Source organism: Saccopteryx bilineata, chromosome 2, assembly GCF_036850765.1.
Source record: "Saccopteryx bilineata isolate mSacBil1 chromosome 2, mSacBil1_pri_phased_curated, whole genome shotgun sequence".
Classification (NCBI taxonomy): Eukaryota; Metazoa; Chordata; class Mammalia; order Chiroptera; family Emballonuridae; genus Saccopteryx; species Saccopteryx bilineata.
The window spans coordinates 62204453-62226266 of record NC_089491.1 but is presented as its reverse complement, the minus strand read 5'-3'; the positions used below and the strand labels follow the sequence as shown (position 1 = coordinate 62226266).

Sequence of the window (21814 nt, the reverse complement as noted above, 5' to 3'; positions counted from 1 at the left end):
AAACAATTTGATAGCTACGAAAAGCAAATAAAACCTCCACTGAATTGCAACACACATTAGTTATATATATCACTAGCTGAAGTACCATTTCTGCAACTCAATAGACCATTAACCATAAAATGATCAACCTTTTCCCTCTTTCTTCCTTTGGTTCAATATAATTTTTCCTTAAGATCTAAAACTGGTAACAGAATGCAAATGAAATTTCTATTCAAATTCAAATATGAACCCTGGAATCTATTTAAAAATTAAAGTTTAAAGTCCTTAAACCGTGCTTAAACATTTTTGGAAATCATTATATTCCCAAGATGGGTAGGCTTGGAGCATGGTGGAGTGCCACTGGTAGATATATGTAGTCATCCTGTCATGTCATGTGCTGTGGTAAACTGGAGAGGTTGTTGTTAATCTCGCCCTTAATGCTCTAGTATCAGAAATGGGATCCACCCAACCTGCCTGAGGAGCACACAGGGGGTGCCTTGTTAACAGTGCAAACTCTTAACATGGTAATCCCTTAATAGTTATTAGATAGCAATAAGAAAAATACTTTTTTATAAATGTGCTGCAATAAGACGGCAAAATATTGCCACTTCAATTTTTTATTAGACTTCCACCATTACTTACACCAAGACCTGCAAAATGACATGCCATGTATTTGTACGCAACAGAGAAAATAACTGTTCGCTGATATAAACAAAAATAAATTAGAGCTGATTTTTTTTTTAGGAAGGAATGATGCAATTTTTAATCAGCTTAAAGTTCTTAAGACTGTATCTCTTCTCAGGGGTTTCTGTGCAGAATACGAATATAAAATCCGAAGCTGATATTCTAGTAAGTCTAATTGCTATTCAGATATTACATGAATAGTTTTGTCTTAAAACCCTATAATAAGCCTTATGCTAATAAGGACAAAAGAGAACATAGCAACTAAAAGCTTAGTGTTTATATATTAGTCAAATGTTTCAGATGTGTAGCTTGACCAAAGATCTTTTTTATGTAAAATTCATAGATGATCAGTAAGGGAGAAAAATTTTTCTTAAGTCATAGAAAAAAATAACAACAATAAAAAAAATGTTCAAGAGGAAGGTTTTATTTTCAAGCGACTATCTGCTCAATGTGTGTTAACTATAAGGTCTATGATACAAAATCAAAAAGTCTGTATTCATTTCAGAGAACTCTTTTATAATAATGGCTAAAGAGTTTAAATATTGAAATCCAAATCTAGCTCCACATTCCATTCCTGTTTCTCACTAAACTTTTTCATTAGAATAGCTTGCAAGGACTCAGATTTGATTTCCTGCCCTCTGGTGGAGGTGCTAATGAATAGTGAATCGGCCCAAGGCAACCAGCTGACTCCAAGCCTTTGAAAAACACACAATGGAATATACAGACATCGTATTATAAAGCTGTACACCAGAAACTTATATAATGTTATTAACCAATGCAACCCTAATAAGTTTAGGGGAAAAAAAAAGAAAGTAAAAAGGCACACCAAACCAAATCAAAAATATGTATAATCCAAAAATAAGAAGTCAAAATAAGTAGAACATTCACAAAATCAAAATATCTACAGAAAAAAACTCAACCGGCCAGCTTCACCAGTTATAAGCCTGTTCTCTGCATAATAAAATATTCCCAAATTAGCCTGACCAGGTGGTGGCACAATGGATAGAGTCTTGGACTGGGATGCAGAGGACCTAGGTTCAAAACCTCGAGGTTGCTCGCTTGAGCACAGGAACATAGACATGACTCTATTGTCTCTGGCTTGATCCCAAGGTCGCTGGCTTGAGCAAGGGGTCACTTGCTAAGCTGTAGCCCCCCCCCCAGTCAAGGCACATATGAGAAAGCAGTCAATGAACAACTAAGGTGACACAATGAAGAACTGATGCTTCTCATCTTTCTCCCTTCCTGTCTGTCCCTATCTGTCTCTCTCTCTGTCATTCTGTCTCACTGTCTCTCTCGCTTAACAAAACAAAACAAACAAAAATTCCCAAATTAAAAGAAAGCCGTGCCTTGGCCAGACGTTCCATTTTCCTCCCTCTTGAAGCTCCCAATTTCTACAAATACCCAGCCCAAAAGCAAGAAAAGAGAAGTATTCTTTTCTGCTTATTTAGGGGTTGCTGATGGAAATCTCCATTTCTGGGCTTAATCTAATTTGTATAATGGCAGGCGGCTTATCCCTCTCAGAGTCTCAAGAGCATGTGAGGCTCTGGCAGAACTGAATTACTGCCAGTCAGTCAGCAGCCAGAGAACCTGAGGGCCTCTTGCCTCAGTGTTCCCCAGTAATCTACACTTTAACAAGTCCCTCAAGGAGAGAAAAGATGTCTATTTCCGATGAGTATTTCTAATCTCCCTAAATAGAGGATACTATCTATAAGGGTGGTGACCAACAGTATGAATTAAGAAATTTAGGTTTTATGAGCACCCCATATTGACCATGCTGTTCAAGTCTTTTTTTGGTGTCTTTTCTCTCCAAAATGGCCTAACCTGGGGTAAGGTGGTTCATTTAGAAGGGGAAAAGATGTATATATACCAGTTTAGGAGATATTCCCATGGCTACCTTAAAGTTTCCTGAGAAAGGATTAAATGTCTTTTATCTTGAATCATTACGTGTGAACATAATCATTGTTCCCTAGACAAAAATCACCAAGTCACAAAAATAACCTAAGCCTCCTCACAGCTGGAGTTCCCTTCTCAGACTGTCTAGGCTAACAAGGTGGAGATTGCAAACCCTGTGGGTCATATTTGGCCCACTGTCATGCTTTGTTTGGCCTGCAGTGCTATATAATAAAAAATTGAATTTAGCTGCAAACATTTTGAAACCCAGAGATTGCATGTAAAAGCCCAGATTTTCAGCTTCTTTTGAAAATTTGGGATTTCTAGCTACATGGGCCTTGCAGCTCTGTGCCCTTAGACAAAGCAGTTCCAGTTCACCACCGACCTCCCAGACCTGTCCACTTACTTTGCTTATGCAAGTTACCTGTCCGAGCATCTGAGTTGGGGGCTTCTGATTTGGGGGTTCTGCAGCAAATGCCAGAGTTACAGTGTATATGTATTCACTCCCTCCACAATCAGGCTAAATGTTATACAGACTGAAGGTGCTACAGGGAGCCTCATAACTTTATACATCCAGATCCCTACTGACATCTTCACAAGGCCTGAAATTTTGCAAATGCCACCCCTCATTCAATAAATGTTTATCAAACAACTACCACATGCTATTTTGAGCTTTGGGGATGCAGAGGTAAATAAAAATCGCTGTTGCAAATGCCTTAGAATGCAGTAAAAGATGACTTTGGAGAGCCTCTCTGACTGGCCAAGGGGTTTGCTCCCAAATATAGTGATCTCATGGCAGGCCACACCCAAAAATCAAATTCAAGGGTCAGCAAAATTAGAGATGACTGCGTATCGTGAAATATCAAGGTTGAAACCATGTTCGTTAACTCCTCAAATGTCAACGTTCTTTTATATCTACTGTATACAAGTAAAATCCAACCAATTTTGATCTTTAAATGAAGGCTACACCTTGATGTGCATCTGCACGGTTCCTTTTACATAAGTAGACTCTCTTCAACAGTAAGTGTCACAACCTTCTTCTAGGGTCTGTCTACGCACCCCCACAGAGAGCATGTGTATTTTGATCCAGTAAGGAGGCAGCTAGGGAAGAGCTGTAAACCCTGCCCTAAGAGGAAGACAGGTTTACTCACTGATGCCGACCCCCAGATTAAAAATGACCCGGGAGGGGGGCGGTCTGTGGTAAACTGCAGTCCACACAGCCCATCCAGAGGGTATGGCTCCTACTCATCTGCAGGCAACCATTTCCACGGAGAGATGTGGGCTTCGTACTGCCTGCTCTTATTTTTAAAGAGAAGCCAAAAGCCAGGATTCTTTTTATGTTGGCAACAAGTTCAAAATTTTAAATAACAACAAAATATGTCTGCAGGCTAAATCCAGCCCACATGCAGCCTTCTGAGCTGAGGGAGAGGCACAGGCTGCACAAATGCCATTTCTCCAGGGCACTCAAAGCCCCGATGGCCTGCGTTCATAGAAAAAGGGGCAGAGGAACAAGGCATTTGTTTCCATGATTTTCTATATTACCATAAAAAGATCAAATTCTTCTTCTCGTCGAGCGATCATCTGGTTCAGAGTCTCATCATCTGGTACTTCATCTTCTTCCTGGGGTTAAGAAACAGAACGATTTAACAAGCTTTAGGAGGGAGGCTGAATACATGGAGTGAGGTAGAAATGGGTGACAAGAATCTGTCCTCCAGGCCACAGGGGTCTCCTTTCTCAAGCCAGAAACTGGGTGTAGTACTTGCCATTAGTTCTTTTCCAAGTTATTCAAACCATCATCCCAGAATAAAATCTGTTTAGGAAGGAACTGTGATGGACTACAAGAATACTGGTTCTCTTGGGTGTGTATCTTGATTCCTTTCCCTTTGAAACAAATTACTTAATGCTCCCCCCCTCCGCCTTGATGACTTCATCTGTAAAATGGGTGTGACGTATTTACATCACAGAGAAGATGTAAGAGTTAAGTAAGGAAAGCCTTGGAAAAAGTACCTAACATTAATTCTTGTTACTCTTCTAACCTTATCCCAAATATAAACGCTCCTTTTCAAAGCCTTACAAAAAAAAAAAAAAACATGAATATGTAAAGCTTTTATGACTAGGCACAGAGCAAGACCATAGAAATCATATATATGGCAAATATATAGCCTTTAGGTATGTTTAATCAATGTATGTCAGTGAGCATTATTATACCATTGGTGAGATCTGTGGATATGACAACTCCATAACAAAACCCCTATGAAATTCACACAAGTGAAATGAAGGAGAAAAACCAACATTTTCAGTTATATTATGTTAGACTAAGAAACTTTATCTCTGCAAGTTCCTCAGAAACCGAAAGTTCTCAAGTTTTTAGAAATGTTAGTCTGTGGCTTCCACACTTTTAAAACAATGACCCTAATAGTTGTGCATATCCTACAGAACTTACCCGTATAAAATTATTTTTATAACATGCTGAGTTAGCTTGTTAAAAATAAAATGGGGAATTTTACTGTCTCAGTAGAGGAAAGAAAGAGGAAAACCTGAAACTTGAAACATCCCATTTCTTAAAAGAGGCAATTTGGTCTAGAAAGAGTATGAATGTACTAACAGCTTAAATGACATGACTGTTGGTTCCCAAGATAACATTTTATGCACTCTGTTAGAAAAGAAAACAATTCAATAAAAGTTAAAAAAAAAAACTGATGTGAAAAATTCTCTATTCTTGTTTATCTTTAGATTGATTAAGTCTGTTTGCCTAAATATTACATTTCATCTGACAAAGATACAGACAAGCAGGGTGGGTGGAGACATCCCAGTACAAAGAATCTGCTTCATGTAACATCTGCTGAAGAGATGTCCTGCTTTGCTCATCCTGTTCATAGAACCCTGCCAGCCTTTCATGCCTATAACTGGGGGGGTCTTGAACCTTCCCCATGCCCAAGGTGAAAAGGTTCTCTTGTGAACTGACAGGAAGCCTGCCTGCGGTGGCTTGAACTTCACAGAGAACACACTCAACGGGGAGTGGGCAATACATTTTCCCGGGTTCCTTGCACCCTAGTAGTTCATGGCCTGTCAGCTGCAGAGATGGCAGCCTATGCTGCCTCAGAGACTCAGGATTAGAGCCCTTGACTGCAGTCTAATAGTGTCCCCAAACATCTGCACACGAGGACACAGGCCACCCAGAAAATGGTAACCTGTCTAACACACTGATAGCCTAGCAGGGGTGTGGACTCGGCAAGCTGCTCCCAGCGGAGCAGGCGGTATGGAATTCCACTTCCAGGCTCCACCTGGTGGCCCCGCAGGGTGGAGAGGGCAACACATGCATGTAGCCTCGAAAAACTGGACAGCTCCAGCCTCCCCTACATCCTACCTAAACCAGAGTAGATATCTATCTTCACAAGGCTGCAAAGGTGTGTCCTACAAACGTACTGATGTGCTGGGGTCTCAGATCAAAAAGGCAAGAGAGAGAGGTCTCTGGAAGATGGCAGAAAGAAAAGGCATGGAGGGCCACTCCCAGCTTTGCCTGGTTGCATTCGGCTGACCCTGTCCCTGACAGTGGCCTCTCTCCAGTCTCTGCATCTGCCCTCTAGAAAGGAGCATTTACAACAAAGCATGCTGGATGCACCTCTCGGGAGAAACAAGAGAAGTGTCTACTGGCCAAGCCTTGACGTCTGGTAGCAACTGCTTTTAAACACTCGAAAAACCTTCAGAGATTTTCTGTGCTGGGGAGGTAAGAAAGCAACTAATTTATTCATTTTAATTAACACCAAAAAAGAAAGAGGTTACTCTAACTCTTCTGAGATAAAAGGTCACTATCTGAGTTCGTAAAGTCAGCGTTCTGGAATACCTCGTTTTCCTCTTCGTGCTCCAGGATGGCCTGCAGGAACGCCCTCCGCTCATGGCTCGAAGACTTCTGATCGAACATGCCTGCCTGGATCACCTTCTGATCCACGTTCAGCTTGTACTTGGCAGCCGCCAGGATCTTCTCCTCCACGCTGTTCACGGTGCAGAGTCTCAGCACCCGGACCTCGTTCTGCTGGCCAATGCGGTGGGCTCGGTCCTGAGCCTGCAGGTCCTGTGGAGGAGAAAACAGCACACTGTGAGGGCCATGTGTCTAGACGAGCGGAGCACACAAGTCACCTGCCTGGAAGGGACGCAGGGGAGGATTATTTAAATCAACCTTTACTAATGTAAGATGGTGTTTACATTTTAAAACCATACTAGCTATCTTTTTTGGGAATATTCAAGGTCATCATTCCTATTTGAGGTAACCTGGGTTCGAATTAACCAGGCCAAGCGAAATACAGCTCACGTTTTGAGATTCAGGTCTCAGAATGTTTTTACCTGTCCCCAGGTTCACCATCAGGATTAACCCCTAACTGAAAAAAACAAAATAATAAATCTGAATTTACCTACAGCTACCCTTAAGTTGCAGGAAACACCTTTCCTTTGGTGGGAGGGGTTCCAGATGATTTTTAAAACATCAAGAATTATATGTGCATTATACATACACACATACATTATACATACAGTGACTACTCTGTAGCAAATTTTCTGGATCTAATTCCGTCAAAAATCGAATCTTTAGTTTGGGAAGTGAAAAGAATTGCTAGTAGTGTAGTAAACTGGTGCAACTTTTTGGTAAAATTTTTGGGGGATAGAAATTTGGCACTATGTATCAAAAATGTTAATACTGGGTATGGCCCCTGACCCAGAAATTTCACTTCTGGAAATTTATCCTGAGAAAATAATCATGGATATGTAAAAAACTTCTACAAATAAGGGTGTACCTCTCATCCTTATTTTTAGAGAGAGAGAGAGAGAGAGAGAAAGGAACATCAATCTGTTTCTATATGTGCCCTGACCTGGGATCGAACTGGCAACATCTGCACTTTGGAATGATGCTCTAACCAACTGCCAGCCTTTCATGACTAAAACTGGGAGGTCTTAGAACTTCCCCATGCCCAAGGTGAAAAGATTCTCTTGTAAACTGGCTAGAAGCCTGCCTGCAGTAGCTTGACCTTCACGGAGAACAAACCGAGCTATCTGGCCAGGGCTATGTTTTTTTTTAAAAAAAAAGCAGAATTAAATAAACATTTGATAACAAATTGATTAAATAAGTTAGTTTCTCACTGTATGCATGTACCAACATAGTACCATAAAATTATATTGTAGAAGATTTAATAATACAAAGCTATAAGTGAAAACTTATTATTTATGAAAACAAGTTGTATTAGTATGCATATTATGACCTTACATATGCATATTTATACTAAGCGAAGGCAGGAAGGACAAACACCAACAAGCCAATTCATGTTTACATCTCCAGGTAATAAGATTATAGGTGTTACTGAATTTTCTTCAGTTTATTTTCATATGGTTTAACAATCTTTTTCTGCTTTTAACATCTATTATTCTAATAAGAACAAGGTTTTAATAAAATCTTTAAATAAAAATCTTCGTAAACCTATGAAGTGGAGTTACCTAATTTTAAGGCTACAAAACAAAAACTTCTTGGTTTATCAGTTTCATTTATTCTGGTCCAGGTGACCCAAGTACATTTTTAGGGCAAAGGTCTGAGCCCTGTATCCTGAGTCCCTGACACAGATCTTGCACAGAGCTGATGCTCCACAGTTATAAGCCCATCCTCTTGACAAGACAAGTTTCCTGTCATCCAAACAGCACACAGAGAGTACAGGCCAAAGTCTGCTCAGATTCCAGTGACTACCTAGGCAAAAGTTTTTCTTTAGAAGACATTTTAATAAGTTAATATTAACATTGGACAGTTGAACCATAAACACAACTGGGACTCATCCAAACTACATTGTTTTCCAAAGAGGAGAAAGCAAAGTGGGTAATTAAAATTCAAAGGGGAAAAAAACCCCTAAATTTCATTTTCAAGCCTTTAGTTCAATCATCTCTCTTAACACATTAACACCAGAGTGGCTAAGCAGTAGCCAAGATGGCAAGTTTTATGTCACTAACCTCTTGACTGTCTTCTGGAACAGGGGTCCACCATGTCCATGATGGACCCACAAGTAAATGATCCAGTCTGTCTGGGCTAACAGCAAACACTGGGCAACTGCTTTCACAAAAAGGCTGATAGCTTTTTTTCAACTTCACTTTTATATTTAAAAATGTAAAAATCACTCTGTTTGTAGGTCATATTAATAAAGGTGGCGGGCATATTCAGCCCGTGGGTCATAGTTTTGACCCCTGTCCTAGAAGAAGGTCATAAACCACAAAAAGAGTAAGATGCAAGGTAGAGGCAGGATAGGCCAGATGAGGAAACAGAGGGTATGGACGTCTATTGTACAAGCAGAGCAGGAAGTTCTTACACCCTCAGGCACTCACTGCAATGAGTTTTGTTTTGCTTTTTGGTGGTGGTGACAGTGGTGTTCCTTTGTGTGTTTAAGACCATCTTAGTTCGATCCCTGGCCAGAGCACAAGACTCAACAAATGAATGCATAAATAAGTGGAACAAATCAATGTTTCTCTCTCTTCTTCTCTCTCTACAATCAATAATAAATTAAAAAAAAAAACATCTACCAATTTGGAAAGTGGCAAAAATTAATATTTCTAGGCTGAAGAAATTTATGCCATGTAAGACAGTGTGCCCCTAAGCCAAAATGCTGGATATGGAGGAAAGTGTGACAAAAAAATAGCATTATAATTATTGAATGGATGATTCAGTATTTCTAAGGTCTTAGTGGTCTGAAATTTCATCACAATTACTTGGGTGTGACTATATCTGAGGATACAAACAGCCCGAGAAGAGGGCCTCCAAGGTGACCTTGTGGTTGACCATTCTGTAGGAACAATATAGCTCCGTTCCACGGGTTAAAAATAAAAGTACCAATCTGTGCTTCTAATCAACAGTTTGGAAATGAAAGCTTGGTAACCCTGAGGGTTTTATTGCTAATTCCACATTCATGTTCTATCATTGCTTCTAGCTAGGGCCTCCTATTATCAACTTTAAGACTTCTACTTTTAATTTGCCCACCTATATCAAATAAACCTATTTTATTAATATGCCTTAATTTTGATTTGACATGATAAATAATAACTACAGAATATTTTTCAATGTATGCAGAAACCAACAAGTTAAAAAATATATAAAAAAACTCCACAACTTTCATTTTGAAAGCAATGCTAAATTTATGCAGGGGTACAGATAGTAGAGCCCAAAGCTAGGATTCAATCCCAAACCTAGAAAGACATAGGTGTGAACCTGGCTGGGGCCCTGGGCAAGTTAAAATTGACAGGTTTCCTAGTGTGTAAAATATTTTGAGGATTACCTGAATGAAATAAGCTATGTTAAGTGCCTCACAGTATCTGGTAGATGTTGCAAAACAGAAGTTAGTTCTTACCTTTTATTTTTATTTATTTATTTATTTATTATTTATTTTTATTTTTTATTCATTTTTTTAGAAAGAAGAGAGAGAGAGAGAAGGGGGGAGGAGCAGGAAGCATCAACTCCCATATGTGCCTTGACCAGGCAAGCCCAGGGTTTCGAACCGGCGACCTCAGCATTTCCAGGTCGACGCTTTATCCACTGCGCCACCACAGGTCAGGCCTATTTATTTTTTTAGTGAGAGGAGGGGAGGCAGAGAGATGGACTCCCATATTCACCCTGACTGGGATCTACCCGGCAAACCCACTAGGGGGCGATGTGCTGCCCATCTAGGACCATTGTTCCGTTGCAATTGGAGCCATTTTTTAGCATCTGAGGTAAGGCCATGGAGCCATCCTAAGCACCCGAGGCCAACTTGTTCGAGCCAATTGAGCCATGGCTGTGGGAAGGGAATAGAGAGAGAAAAGGGGGAGGGGTGGAGAAGCAGATGGTCGCTTCTCCTGTGTGCCCTGAACAGGAACTGAATATAGGACTTCCACCCAGAGAGCTGATGCTTTACCACTGTGCCAACTGGCCGGGGCAGTTCTTACCTTCTAAATAAAAAATCAGTACTCATCGGTCACTCCAAGATCACTAATTAAAAAAACAACAACAACAACAAAAAAACCAGTTTGCCCCAACTAATGGCCACGTTTCATGTCTGTTTAAGTGACAGACATGAAAGATCTGGTTAACCTAGGTCCCTGGTCAGCAAACCACAGCTCGCAAGCCACATGCGGCTCTTTGGCCCCTTGAGTGTGGCTCTTCCACAAAATACCACGTGTAGGCGCTACCTTGATAAGGAATGTACCTACCTATACAGTTTAAGTTTAAAAAGTTTGGCTCTCAAAAGAAATTTCAATCGTTGTACTGTTGATATTTAGCTCTGTTGACTAATGAGTTTGCCGATCACTGACCTAGGTGACCGAACCAGGTAGAAGTGAGTCCAGGAATCCACCTAAAGTAGATATAAACAATTCCAGAAATATGTGGTTCAGTGTGACCAGTTTGCAGTAAATCAGAACCCCCAAAATTTGAGGTCCTGTGTTTTGTTGCCTGAACTGTATGGTGCTCATGCAATTTACTTTGATTCTGAAGCTCTACCATTAGCTACTAGTTATAAAAAAGAGTGTGTGTGTGTGTGTGTGAGAGAGAGAGAGAGAGAGAGAGAGACTGAGAGAGAGAGAGAGACAGAGAGAGAGAAAGAGAGAGGGAGAGACAGCATCCTTACGGTAAGTTAGCGATCCAGAAACAGTGGCTTCCTTTGGCTTTTAGAATTTGCACTGTGCCAATAAAGGTGGACAACTGAGATGTCACAGAAATGTTTCCCTCGGAAGATAAAATGTAGTGAACTCTCCATTCATCCAAGGACCAGTTACTTCCAATGAAGATTTAGAAAGCAGCAAGGAGGATAATCTAAACATCCAACCACCCTGGGCGCCCCAGGAGGAGAGGGATCAGGCTAGATACCCAGCCTAGCTCCGTGCCTGGGGCAGAGAGCCATTCAGTAAATGTTTGTAGAATAGGCACTGAATTCGTAATGGTCCAAAGGAGAACTGCTGATCTCTCACATGAATACATATTCTACCTGTGCTTTGGAATGTAATGTGGGAGATAAAAATATATTAAAATACTTCCTGAAGACTTGCAATGAATACACTTTGTGCTGGTGGCTCGAAACTCTTTACGAGGTCAGAAAGATTTTTTTTTTTAATGTTCATTTATTGATTTCAGTAAGAAATGAAGAGAGAGAGAAAGACAAGAACACTGATCTGTTCCTGTATGTGCCCTCACCAGGGATCGAACCGGCAACTTCTGTGCTTCACAATGATTCTCTACCCAACTGAGCTATATCTAGCCAGGGCAGAAAGATTTAATAGTAATTCCACTGTAGTTACCTAGGGAGAGGGACAGGTATGCATACGCAAATGGTTCAGTGCTAGTGGCAACCCAAAGGTTTGGGACCATTGGTTTATTCTGTAAAGCAACGCTCTTCAGCTGTGTGAGAAAACTTATGTCAGACCCTCCTGGGAGCATCTGACTGTACAGAAAAGTCTCCAAGTCCGCACGGGTGGGAAACACCTACAAATTGGGGGTGAGGCAGCAGAGAACAGGGAGCAGGAATGTGTGTTTTTTTAAAAGCTCCATCATCATTCTTAATGCACACTTGATACCCACCTTCCTGCCAAAAACAACTGCCATAAGCCCTTTCCACCCAATCATCACAATGACTCAGCAAGACAGTATCATTCTGCATATTTACCATTGAGGAAATCAAAGTGCAAGGAGGAGCCCAGGTTAAGCTGATGGAGAATTTGTATGTTAGAGCTACAGTCTTCCTTTTTACTATTTTGAGTTAACATTTGTCCCAATATGAATATCATTCCACCAAATATCTTATAGGCCGGTGCACAATCTCCCAGCATAATTTAAGAACCCAGTGCCACAAAAGACCTATTCTATCGTTTTTTATTAATCATCAAGGGATTCCTTTAAAAGGGTAACTCTAAACTTACCAGCTAAAACAACTTCATAGTAGATGCTTCACAGAAAATTTTTTGATGATTTTAAGCAAAACACACAGAATATAAGTTTAACTATCATATACTCATTTATCTTAAAAGTCACCTAGAGCTTCCTGGGACTCATTTTTCTTGACTATAAAGAACCAAATAGTAATAGTAACAAATTCACATAAGCAATGTACATAAAGAGGCTGGCACAGGCCCTGGCCAGTTAGCTCAGTCGCTTAGAGCATCATCCCAAAACACCAAGGTTGTGGGTCAACCCCTGGTCAGGGCACATATAAAAAGTGGCCAATGAATGTCCAACTAAGTAGAACAAATGAATGCTTTCCTTCCACTCCCTTCCTCTCTCTGTCTCTTTAAAAGCAATCCATTAATCAATAATAATAATAATAATAATAATAATAAAGAGGCTGGCACAGAGTGAGGAGCCAATCAATGTGAGCTGCTACCATTGCTATTTTTTACTTTGCAACATTTCTGACTTATCTTTCACCAAATGAACTTTATTCAGTGGCAATCCCTGGAAATAAGGTTAAAACTAAGCAGAAACTAAGTATATTTACTCAAAATCTGAGCTCTTCAAAGGCACATCAAAGGTATGAATAAGACATCTCAATATGCTCTAAGGTAGATTAAAAAAAAAGCAGCCGTAATAATGTGATGGGCTACTTTCTTTTGAAAACATGGTCCACTTGTTTATAAATTTGCTCTGCCCCATAAATGTGACGGATGAAACTGCTGGCCTTTTAGTTCCTCTCTGGGGGGGGGGGGGTAGGGGGGTGGATTGGGCACCTAAGTTGCCGATATGCAGACCTGATGAGGATTCCAGTCGCTGTCAAAGATGACCACGGTATCGGCTGCTTGTAGATTTAAGCCCAGGCCTCCAGCTCTTGTGCTCAGCAAGAAAATGAAATACTGGGACCCAGGTTCGTTGAATTTCTTCAGGAGAGCAGCACGGTCTTCAGACTTGGTGGTGCCTGAGGGGATAAGAAAAATAAATTTGCCAATTAACTCCTGTCTCAAAATGGCACAGAGCTAGACAAAAGGGCCTGCTTCCCTGAGAAATACGCAGACTCTCGGCATTGCTGAGGTAATCCTCAGGAGGTTTTTGTATGTTTTAAAGAAACTTTGAAAATTTTGCTACTTGAAAAAAAATATATAGGCAATAATAGAAAGGAGACTTTTCTCCAATCAAGAAGGAACGCTTTGCTTAAAATGCTGAGAGTTTAAATATCTTGGACTGCACACCTTTGTAACTTTACAGAGTCTGAAACATTCTTATACTAAACTAAAACTCAACAAAAACATTTTCTGGATGTGTTTCTGGGCTTTAAAACACCAACTATTTTTTAAAAAGACACTCACACTCACACACATACACAGCAAAAAGCGATTATTATAATGGCTTACAGCAACTCTGCCAACAGGCATAGTGTGAGGTCCTGTTTATGCCATGGGAGTGGAAACAAAAGGCACGTCAATTTCTCCTACACTTGACCATGTGGATTGCTACTGAGCACAATCTTGTTGGTGAAGACATAAAATATGGATGAAATATTTTTACCCTTGTTAGCAAGACTTGAAGCCACAATAATTAAAAGGAAAAATGAAAAAGGAATCTCTCAGTCTGTTTGTTGACATTCGGCTGCATTGAGTTCTCAGGACACCAAACTAACCCAACAGAGCAGCGTGTGATACATACACCTGGCAATGGTTCACCCACAGTGTCTGAAGAGATCCCAAAATCATAAGTAAGCAAAAGACTACCAAATCACAGGCTATGGTGCTCACCTTTTGGATGCCAAGGTACCCATGCTTATGTTCTGAATCAGTCACTCAGTCATCTACCATGGATGTGTAATATATATGTTTACCTGAACTGCACTGTAGAAGGGAGAAAAAACCCTACCATATTCTACCTGGACATGTTGCACCACAAATGTATAGCTGCAGAGTTTTGAAAAAGGCTTTGGGCTATTTTGAAATATATATGCATGCTACGTGATAGCCCCTAACTGCCTGCTATACAAATATTATTTCTACATGGTGCTTTTTTTTTTTCAGGATGAAAATGTACTAGCAATTTATTTCAGAGGATTAAAACTGTTAAGTGACTAGAGCTAATGGAATCAAGTTACTATGAGGGTTCAGTTCCCAAACATGGGGGGATCTGTTTTTCATATTAATAAAAATAGTAAGTACCCCCCTGAGGAGGGAGAAAGAAGCAATTCCTTGCAGACAGTAAAAGGGGCTTTTTTTGGGGGGGGTCTCGTTTAATGAAACAACATTCTTTAGAGCTCTTTTACTTTCTGAATTAGTTCAAGTTTAGTGAACTGGTCAAATCCTGCAACAGTGAATTGTAAGAATTTGAGGGAGAAGCATGAAATATGCTTTGCTGAACGAGGTTTCAAACATGTGGGGCTCAGTTTTATTTTATTTTCAAAACTGGCTTTCTGAGGTCATGGGGGACTATTTGTTCACGATGCTCTTGGAAGATCAGTTCTATCATGAAACCTTCTGCTACCATCATCATTCAAGTCACGATAATTTTTTAAATATTTCAAAAATAATATCTGAAATATGCGAAGTAATGGTTCACATAGTTATCCTCTGCCTTAAACTAAATAAAAAGTCATGGAACCCTACACCTCTCTCCACCCCCCAGATAAAAGCTTCTAAAATGCAGAAAGTTCCCAGAGATATGTTTTTGACAGCAGGGTACAGAAACTATGCATCATACACTCAGGATAGAAGGTCAGTTTTAATCCTCTGAAAAAAACTTAATAATCTCATACATTAAGATTAAGTAGTGGATATGGCTACTCGGGATGAAATAATCCTAAAAGTAAAACAAAGCACTGAAAAACAAAGAGAATACCAAAATTATTTGTTCAAAAGAGTTTTCAGGCCCAATGACAAATATCTCAAGCAAAGAGACCAACCATATATCTGGTTTGTATTTAAATTATATAAATAGCTGGGAACTTGACAAATTATAAAGCCAAGGAAAAATATGATTAAGTCACTTTTCATGCAAAGCTATGGCATTTTTTATTACAACGTTCAGAATTTGCTGTGTTGCCATTTCCATTAGTCAAAGGTTCCCCGAGTCAAGATCTTTGCAGGTCATCAGCAATCTTCAGGATATTGCTCAGGATACCTTGTCAAGATTTATCCACAGGCAAATAAATGCTCCTTATAGGTGGCACAGGATTGAATGTGCATCTGTTCTGTGTTCTTTTGGACTTTGATGTAGAACATCAGCCAGAAAACAATTAATAGCAAGGGCAGTTGTACTGAGAACCTCAGAATTTGCCAGAAGGAACACATTGCCAGGCTTTCGTGATTCCTAATTTTAACTTCATGTCAACTGCTTTTGGAAAATTTTGTCTTCTAGGATATAACTTCCCCACTTGCTTTCACTCAAAAATCATTTCCAGTGAAAGCAAAGACTATAATGGATTAGTATCTAAATCTATTCATGCGACCGCAATCTTTGCAGAAAAATCTGTTTAGCTGTCAGCAAGTTTTGTTTGTTTTTTCTTTCCTGAGGTTAAAAATTGGTGATATCAAATTTAGCAATGAAAATCTGAAGTCACTGGGTGTTGGATGGCAGTGTTGTCGTTGGAAGTGTGTGTACTAATTTATCCATGTGCACACTGACTGTTTGCCCACTATTCTCTCCAACCCCAAAACAAATGGTTGCTGTTTCTTGCGGGGAGAAGTCTGTCTGGCTTTCTCCATTCCATCTGTTAACACTTGCTTGAACTTGCTCACCTGTCTCCTCCAATCTAATGGTAAGGGCTTTGACAAAAGATGAACAGGAACATTCATCTTTTATTTGGTGCCTGGTATTTTTAGTCAATCAATTAAAAATTTTTCATTAAGTTCAAAAATCATCCTTAAAATGCTGTCACGAGGGCAGCAGCCTCTATTTTCAGAAATGGGGCTACATCTCGCTGGATCTGCTAAAGCAGCTCAGTTGGAAGCATAAAAATGTACGTGAGAGCCGGGTTTCACCAACTGCTTCATGTGTAAACTTTGACAAGTTAACTCATTTCTCTAAAACCTTTGTTTTCTTACCTGTTAAATGAGGATTGTATTAGGTACCTCGGTAAACAGGGGATAAAAGTAGGCTGAGAAAATTAAACTAATGATGCACATGAAGTGCTCTGCCTGGCATCCCACATGGAGTAGGCATTCCATAAACATTTAGCTCTCAGGACCGTTGTTAGTAATAACAGTGACAGCAATCAGCAGACTAGTAGCCCTTTGAGCAGTACGAACATTCATGTATGTCCTTATGCCTCCTGACTATCCAGAGTATATCATACATCTATGTCTTTAAACTTTGAGCTGGATAACAAAGGCATGAGATAACAAAAATTTTTATTTTAAAAATGTGTAAGGCAACATTATAAAAAGGCAAACATACGTTCTTCTTGTTTCCATAAATTAGTTATCAAACAAACATGATTTTAAGTTAATAAAACTAACTAGAACTAATTTCATTTTTGAAAAAAAACTCACTCCCGGGGGTCCGCAAGCATGAGAAAAGCTCACTACTCAAAAGGGTTAAAGATCACTGAGACTGCTGAGAGAACACAGGAGAGATCTGTTTCAAGGAATCACTAAAGGTCAGTTTCAGAGACTTCAATATCCAGGGTCACTATTATCGGAGAGCTGAGATTCAGAACAAAAGGCCAGAGTAGTCAACAGTTATGTAGGACACCTGCGGGGGAGGGGGCGGAGGGGCTGTCCAACCAGGGAGACAGAAAGGCTGCCCCTCACCTGACCAGCAGTGGGCGGGTGTGCCTTTCAAAGGAAGAGTGCTGTAGGGGTGCAGACTCCCCCACAAGAACAGCCAGGGAGGGATAGATAGGTCAGGTCAGAGGACAAGACACAGTGCAGGAGATGTGTCCGAAGAGACAGACTGTGGATGACATAACTGTGTCCTGAATTCAAAATTAACATTTACTTAACCATTCATCTGTTTTCAATGACTTTGGAGGAGAGGCACCAAATTAAAACAAACAAAAAAAGTCCGTCAGAGGTATAATTAATTAAAAAAATAATAATACCCTAAAGGTTAGATAATAAAGACGATTCACAAAAACTCAAGTACAGTAAGTCTGAGGTTTGGTATATATTCAGCTATTATCTAAGTCATGGCAAACTGTTAGAAAATAAAACAAAATCATTCAATTAAACATAAACTAAGTTAACTTTTCACAATAACTTGCATATTGCATTGGATAAAAATTGGTATTAGTAATATTGTACTCTTCTTCTATATCCAGAGACCCAACATCATCATCCTGGCTTAAATTAGCTCCTATTCCCACTTACCACTTTTTGAAAGTGTTACCTCCTGACATAGTATGAAAATTTTAGTATCTTTCACCTTACAGTATTAGGGCTGATATCAAAATCATAATTTAGGAAGTATTCCTAAATTCATACTTTCATTCAGATTTTCTTACTAATTTTTTAGGACATGGTATTTAAATTTCACTCTTAATATCAGGTAAATACTTTAAATAGTTTGCAAAATACAGGAAACAATGGAGCCCTAGCTCATAATGTAACATGTTCTGCTTAGAAAGAGGGATACTTTAATGAGAATTTAAATATAATCTTAAATAAACTATTACAGTGTTACTGAAAATAAAGAAGACACAGCCTTTATCCCCTTACAACCTGCCTTAACACAAAAAGCTAACAGCTTACTGAAACATTCTATATGTTGCATAGGAAATAAATAATCCTAAGAGCAAGGAGGGTTTTTAAATTTTATTTCAGTTTAATTTATGGTACTTAAAATGACTATCGTCCACTTACATTGGCTAGTATGTGGGACAAACAGCTGTGCAAATGATTTCATCTTATTTTAAGCTTGAGGGCATAAAAACTCCTATCGAGAAAAGCTGCACCCCACCCAGTTAGTTCATTCTTCAACAATTTCATCCCTCCTTTTCCACTGAGATTAGATCTAAGTGCCCATCATCCCTGCTTCCTCCGCAGCGCAGGTTCCCAGTCTAATTCCTCACGTACTCACCATCAAGGCGCAGGTAAAGAAAGTTCCGAAAAGCAAAGTAATCCTCCATGATGGTCATGAGCGACGTCATCTGGCAGAAAAGCAGCACGCGGTGATTAGTCGCTCTCAATTTGGGCAGAATACGATCAAGTAGCTCAAACTTTCCTGAGGCCCGATACAGCTCAGCCCTGAACCCAAAACAAGAAGACAGTATTACTGCTGTCTTCCTGCAGGATCCAGTATAACTCTGCTTTTCATGGAATGCCTTGTGCATAGTAAACAATAAAAACTGGTGGAATAAATGAATGAATATCCACTCCAAAGCAGTGAGAGTATTTAATGGAAAAATAAAATGCATATATAGAAAACTCATAAAGAGTGCATTCCATATGCTAGGTATGATGACAGAAAAAGAAAACCCTTTCATGTTCCTCATACTCTCTTTCCCTCTTATAAACACACATACATGTATATAGTGTATTTCCTTAAATCCATACCTATTAAGCACATAGAATTGTTAATTTAGGGCACTTAAGGTTCATTCAGATTCTTACTGCGCACCTACTATGTGCCAAGCACAATGCTAGGCATATGTATAGTGATAAGCAAAACAGAATCCCTATTTTCAAAATGGCTAATTACATATTGTGGTAAGTACTGAAAAGAAAAATAGCAAGTTGCTATAAGAGAACTTATAGCAGCACATCATCATCTTTAGATGGGAGCAGTTTGGCAGCCTTCAATCCTGACCTGCCAGCTGTTTGAATGAATTAAGTTTTGTTGGGACACAGCCGTGCTCCCTCATTTCTGTGCAGTCTATGGCTGGTGTCAACCTACAAGGGCAAAGCTGAGCAGGTGTGAGAAAGACTTTTTGGCCCACAAAGCTGAACATATTTGCAATCTGGCCCTTCAGAAAAAAAGAATTGCCAGCCACTGGTTTCGAGTGTTGGCGTGACCATGGTGAAGAGATAACAGTGTAGTTAACACCTAAAGTAATGAGCAAAAGATAGCTAAGTGGAGAATGGAAGTTTGGGAGGGTCAAGAACAAGATATCAGGAAGTGGAGAAAATAGGTGCAAAGGCCCTAAGGCATAAAAAAGAGCCTGGTGAGTCTGGGGAACTGAAAAAATCAGGTGCTGGCTTAAACACAAGTGGGTGGGAAATCCTAGGAGATGAGAGCAGGAGGTAGAGGTGGAAACAGGGCGGGTCCTGCAGGGCTCCGGTCACCATCTGCATGTGTTAGTTCTAAGTGCAATGGAAAGCCGATGGTGAGGTTCACACAGGGGAGTGACAAGATCTGACATGTCTTTTTTTTATTAAATTTATTGGGGTGACTTGGTTAATAGGATCATATAGGTTTCAAGTGTCCAATTCTATGATACATAATCTGTATATTGCGTTGTATGCCCACCACCCAATGTCAGATCATCTTCCGTCACTCTGTACTTGGTAACATATCTTTTTATGAGATCACCATGTACACTGTGTTGGAATGGACTGGGGAGGGGGCAAGAGTCCAGGCATACGTAGAAGTTCAAGTAAAAAACATGGTAATGTGTACTCCCATCAGATGGAGAAGAGTGTCAATAAGCCAAAGTAGGGTCTTTTCCCCTCCACAATAAATCACTCTTCTCTTTTATCTGACAATGAAATGTATCATTTGGTAGCTCACTTTATGACACGGTATATGTTACCTCTAACAGACACATTTTTTTGACACAAAGAGTCAGACAGAGGGACAGATAGGGACTGACATAGGAAGGGAGAGAGATGAGAAGCATCAATTCTTCGTTGCGGCATCTTAGTTGTTCATTGATTGCTTTCTCATATGTGCCTTGACTGGGGGGGGGGAGCTACAGCAGAGCAAGTGACCCCTTGCTCAAGCCAGCAACCTTGGGCTCAAGTCAATGACCTTGGGCTCCAAGCCACCAACCTTGGGGCTCAAGCCAGCAACCATGGGGTCATGTCTATAATCCAATGCTCAAGCCAGCAACCCTGTGCTCAAGCTGGTGAGCCCACGCTTAGACTGGATGAGCCTGCACTCAATCCGGCGACCTTGGGTCTTGAACCTGGGTCCTCTGTGTCCCAGTCTGATGCTCTACCCACTGCGCCGCTGCCTGGTCAGGCCAGATAAATTTTTAACTATAGGTCTTCCCAATGTCACTCCCTTGCTCTGAGAACTGTCCTCTAAACACCCATGGTGGCAATGACTTTAATATGCAGCCCTGGCCAAACCAAGGGCACCAGGAGTGTCTAGAGGACCCAAAGGAAAGGGAGGGAAGGAGAGGCAGGAGAGCCTAATGGCTCTTGGTTCTGAATGGGCTCCAATTCCTGGTTCTTTCTTAGCCCAGTGACTTGGTCTGCCCATGGGACCCAAGAATGAACATTTTTCCTGGTTCAAAGAAAGCAAAACAGAGACTGTCTGTTAATACATTCTTTGTTGTTGTTGCAAGGCACGATTCTCTTTAATGTCTATTCCTAATAAATGTTTCATATATAGACCATATTCTAACAAATTACTGTAAAGTTATACATATTTATTGCAGAGGAGACATCTCTTCCCCCTTTGAAGCTTTGACAACATTTTTAGAACTTGGATACTATTAAGTCTATTAAAGGAGATCTATGTTCTTTGAACCTCCACTTACTCAAGGCATGTATCCATTTATGTCAGTAAAGTTAAAGAGAATGCTGGTAGCATTTTGGTTAACAACTTCTGTATGCTTTGCTGAGGAGAGGAGGGCTGAGGAGGCTGACCATATGTATTTGTATGATAAAAAACACTATGGAGAGAAAACTTGAGTAAGACCAACAAACTAGTTTTTGGAAGGAAAAATAAATTAAGATTTACCCATTGATGACCCCGTTTGAATAGCCCAGGTGTTCAGCAAAGGATTCCTTTAAGAGAGAGAGAAAAAAAGAAAATGATTAAAAAAAAAGTAAAACAGATTAACTTAATGATTATTCTTTTAGTGAGGTCATTCTATTTCTAGAGTATAATTAAAATAATAAAGAAATACTTGTTATAAGGTAAACCAGAGACTCAATGTTTTTGAATTCAGACTTTTGTTCTGCCAGAAATGTATCCGGTGAGTTTCTGCAAGTCTCTAGACTCTCATGCTGAGATGACAGGGTTAGTTCATTCATCAAACAGGGATTACATCTACTGGCCCACAGCCGAGCTATACTGGTAATGGGGAGCCAGAGTCCAGAGTAGAGGAAGAGCAGTTAAAGTAAGGAAATCAGGACTAAGATGTGCATGTAAATACTGTGACAATATTTAACAGTAAACATAATGGTGACCAGA

At 40.0% G+C, this 21814-nt stretch overlaps 1 protein-coding gene across 10 annotated transcripts in view; it reads right to left on the bottom strand.

The window, feature by feature from the left end:
- SMARCA2 (SWI/SNF related, matrix associated, actin dependent regulator of chromatin, subfamily a, member 2) overlaps positions 1-21814 on the bottom strand; it is a 176330-nt gene that overhangs the window by 61699 nt on the left and 92817 nt on the right. For all 10 annotated transcript variants that reach the window (XM_066257155.1, XM_066257164.1, XM_066257157.1 and 7 more), the window contains 5 exons: positions 21359-21405; positions 18530-18696; positions 13285-13448; positions 6398-6625; positions 4096-4173 (listed from right to left, as the gene is read on the bottom strand). In XM_066257155.1, coding sequence (XP_066113252.1) covers positions 4096-4173; positions 6398-6625; positions 13285-13448; positions 18530-18696; positions 21359-21405 — 684 coding nt within the window. The remainder of the gene's footprint in view (positions 1-4095; positions 4174-6397; positions 6626-13284; positions 13449-18529; positions 18697-21358; positions 21406-21814) is intronic.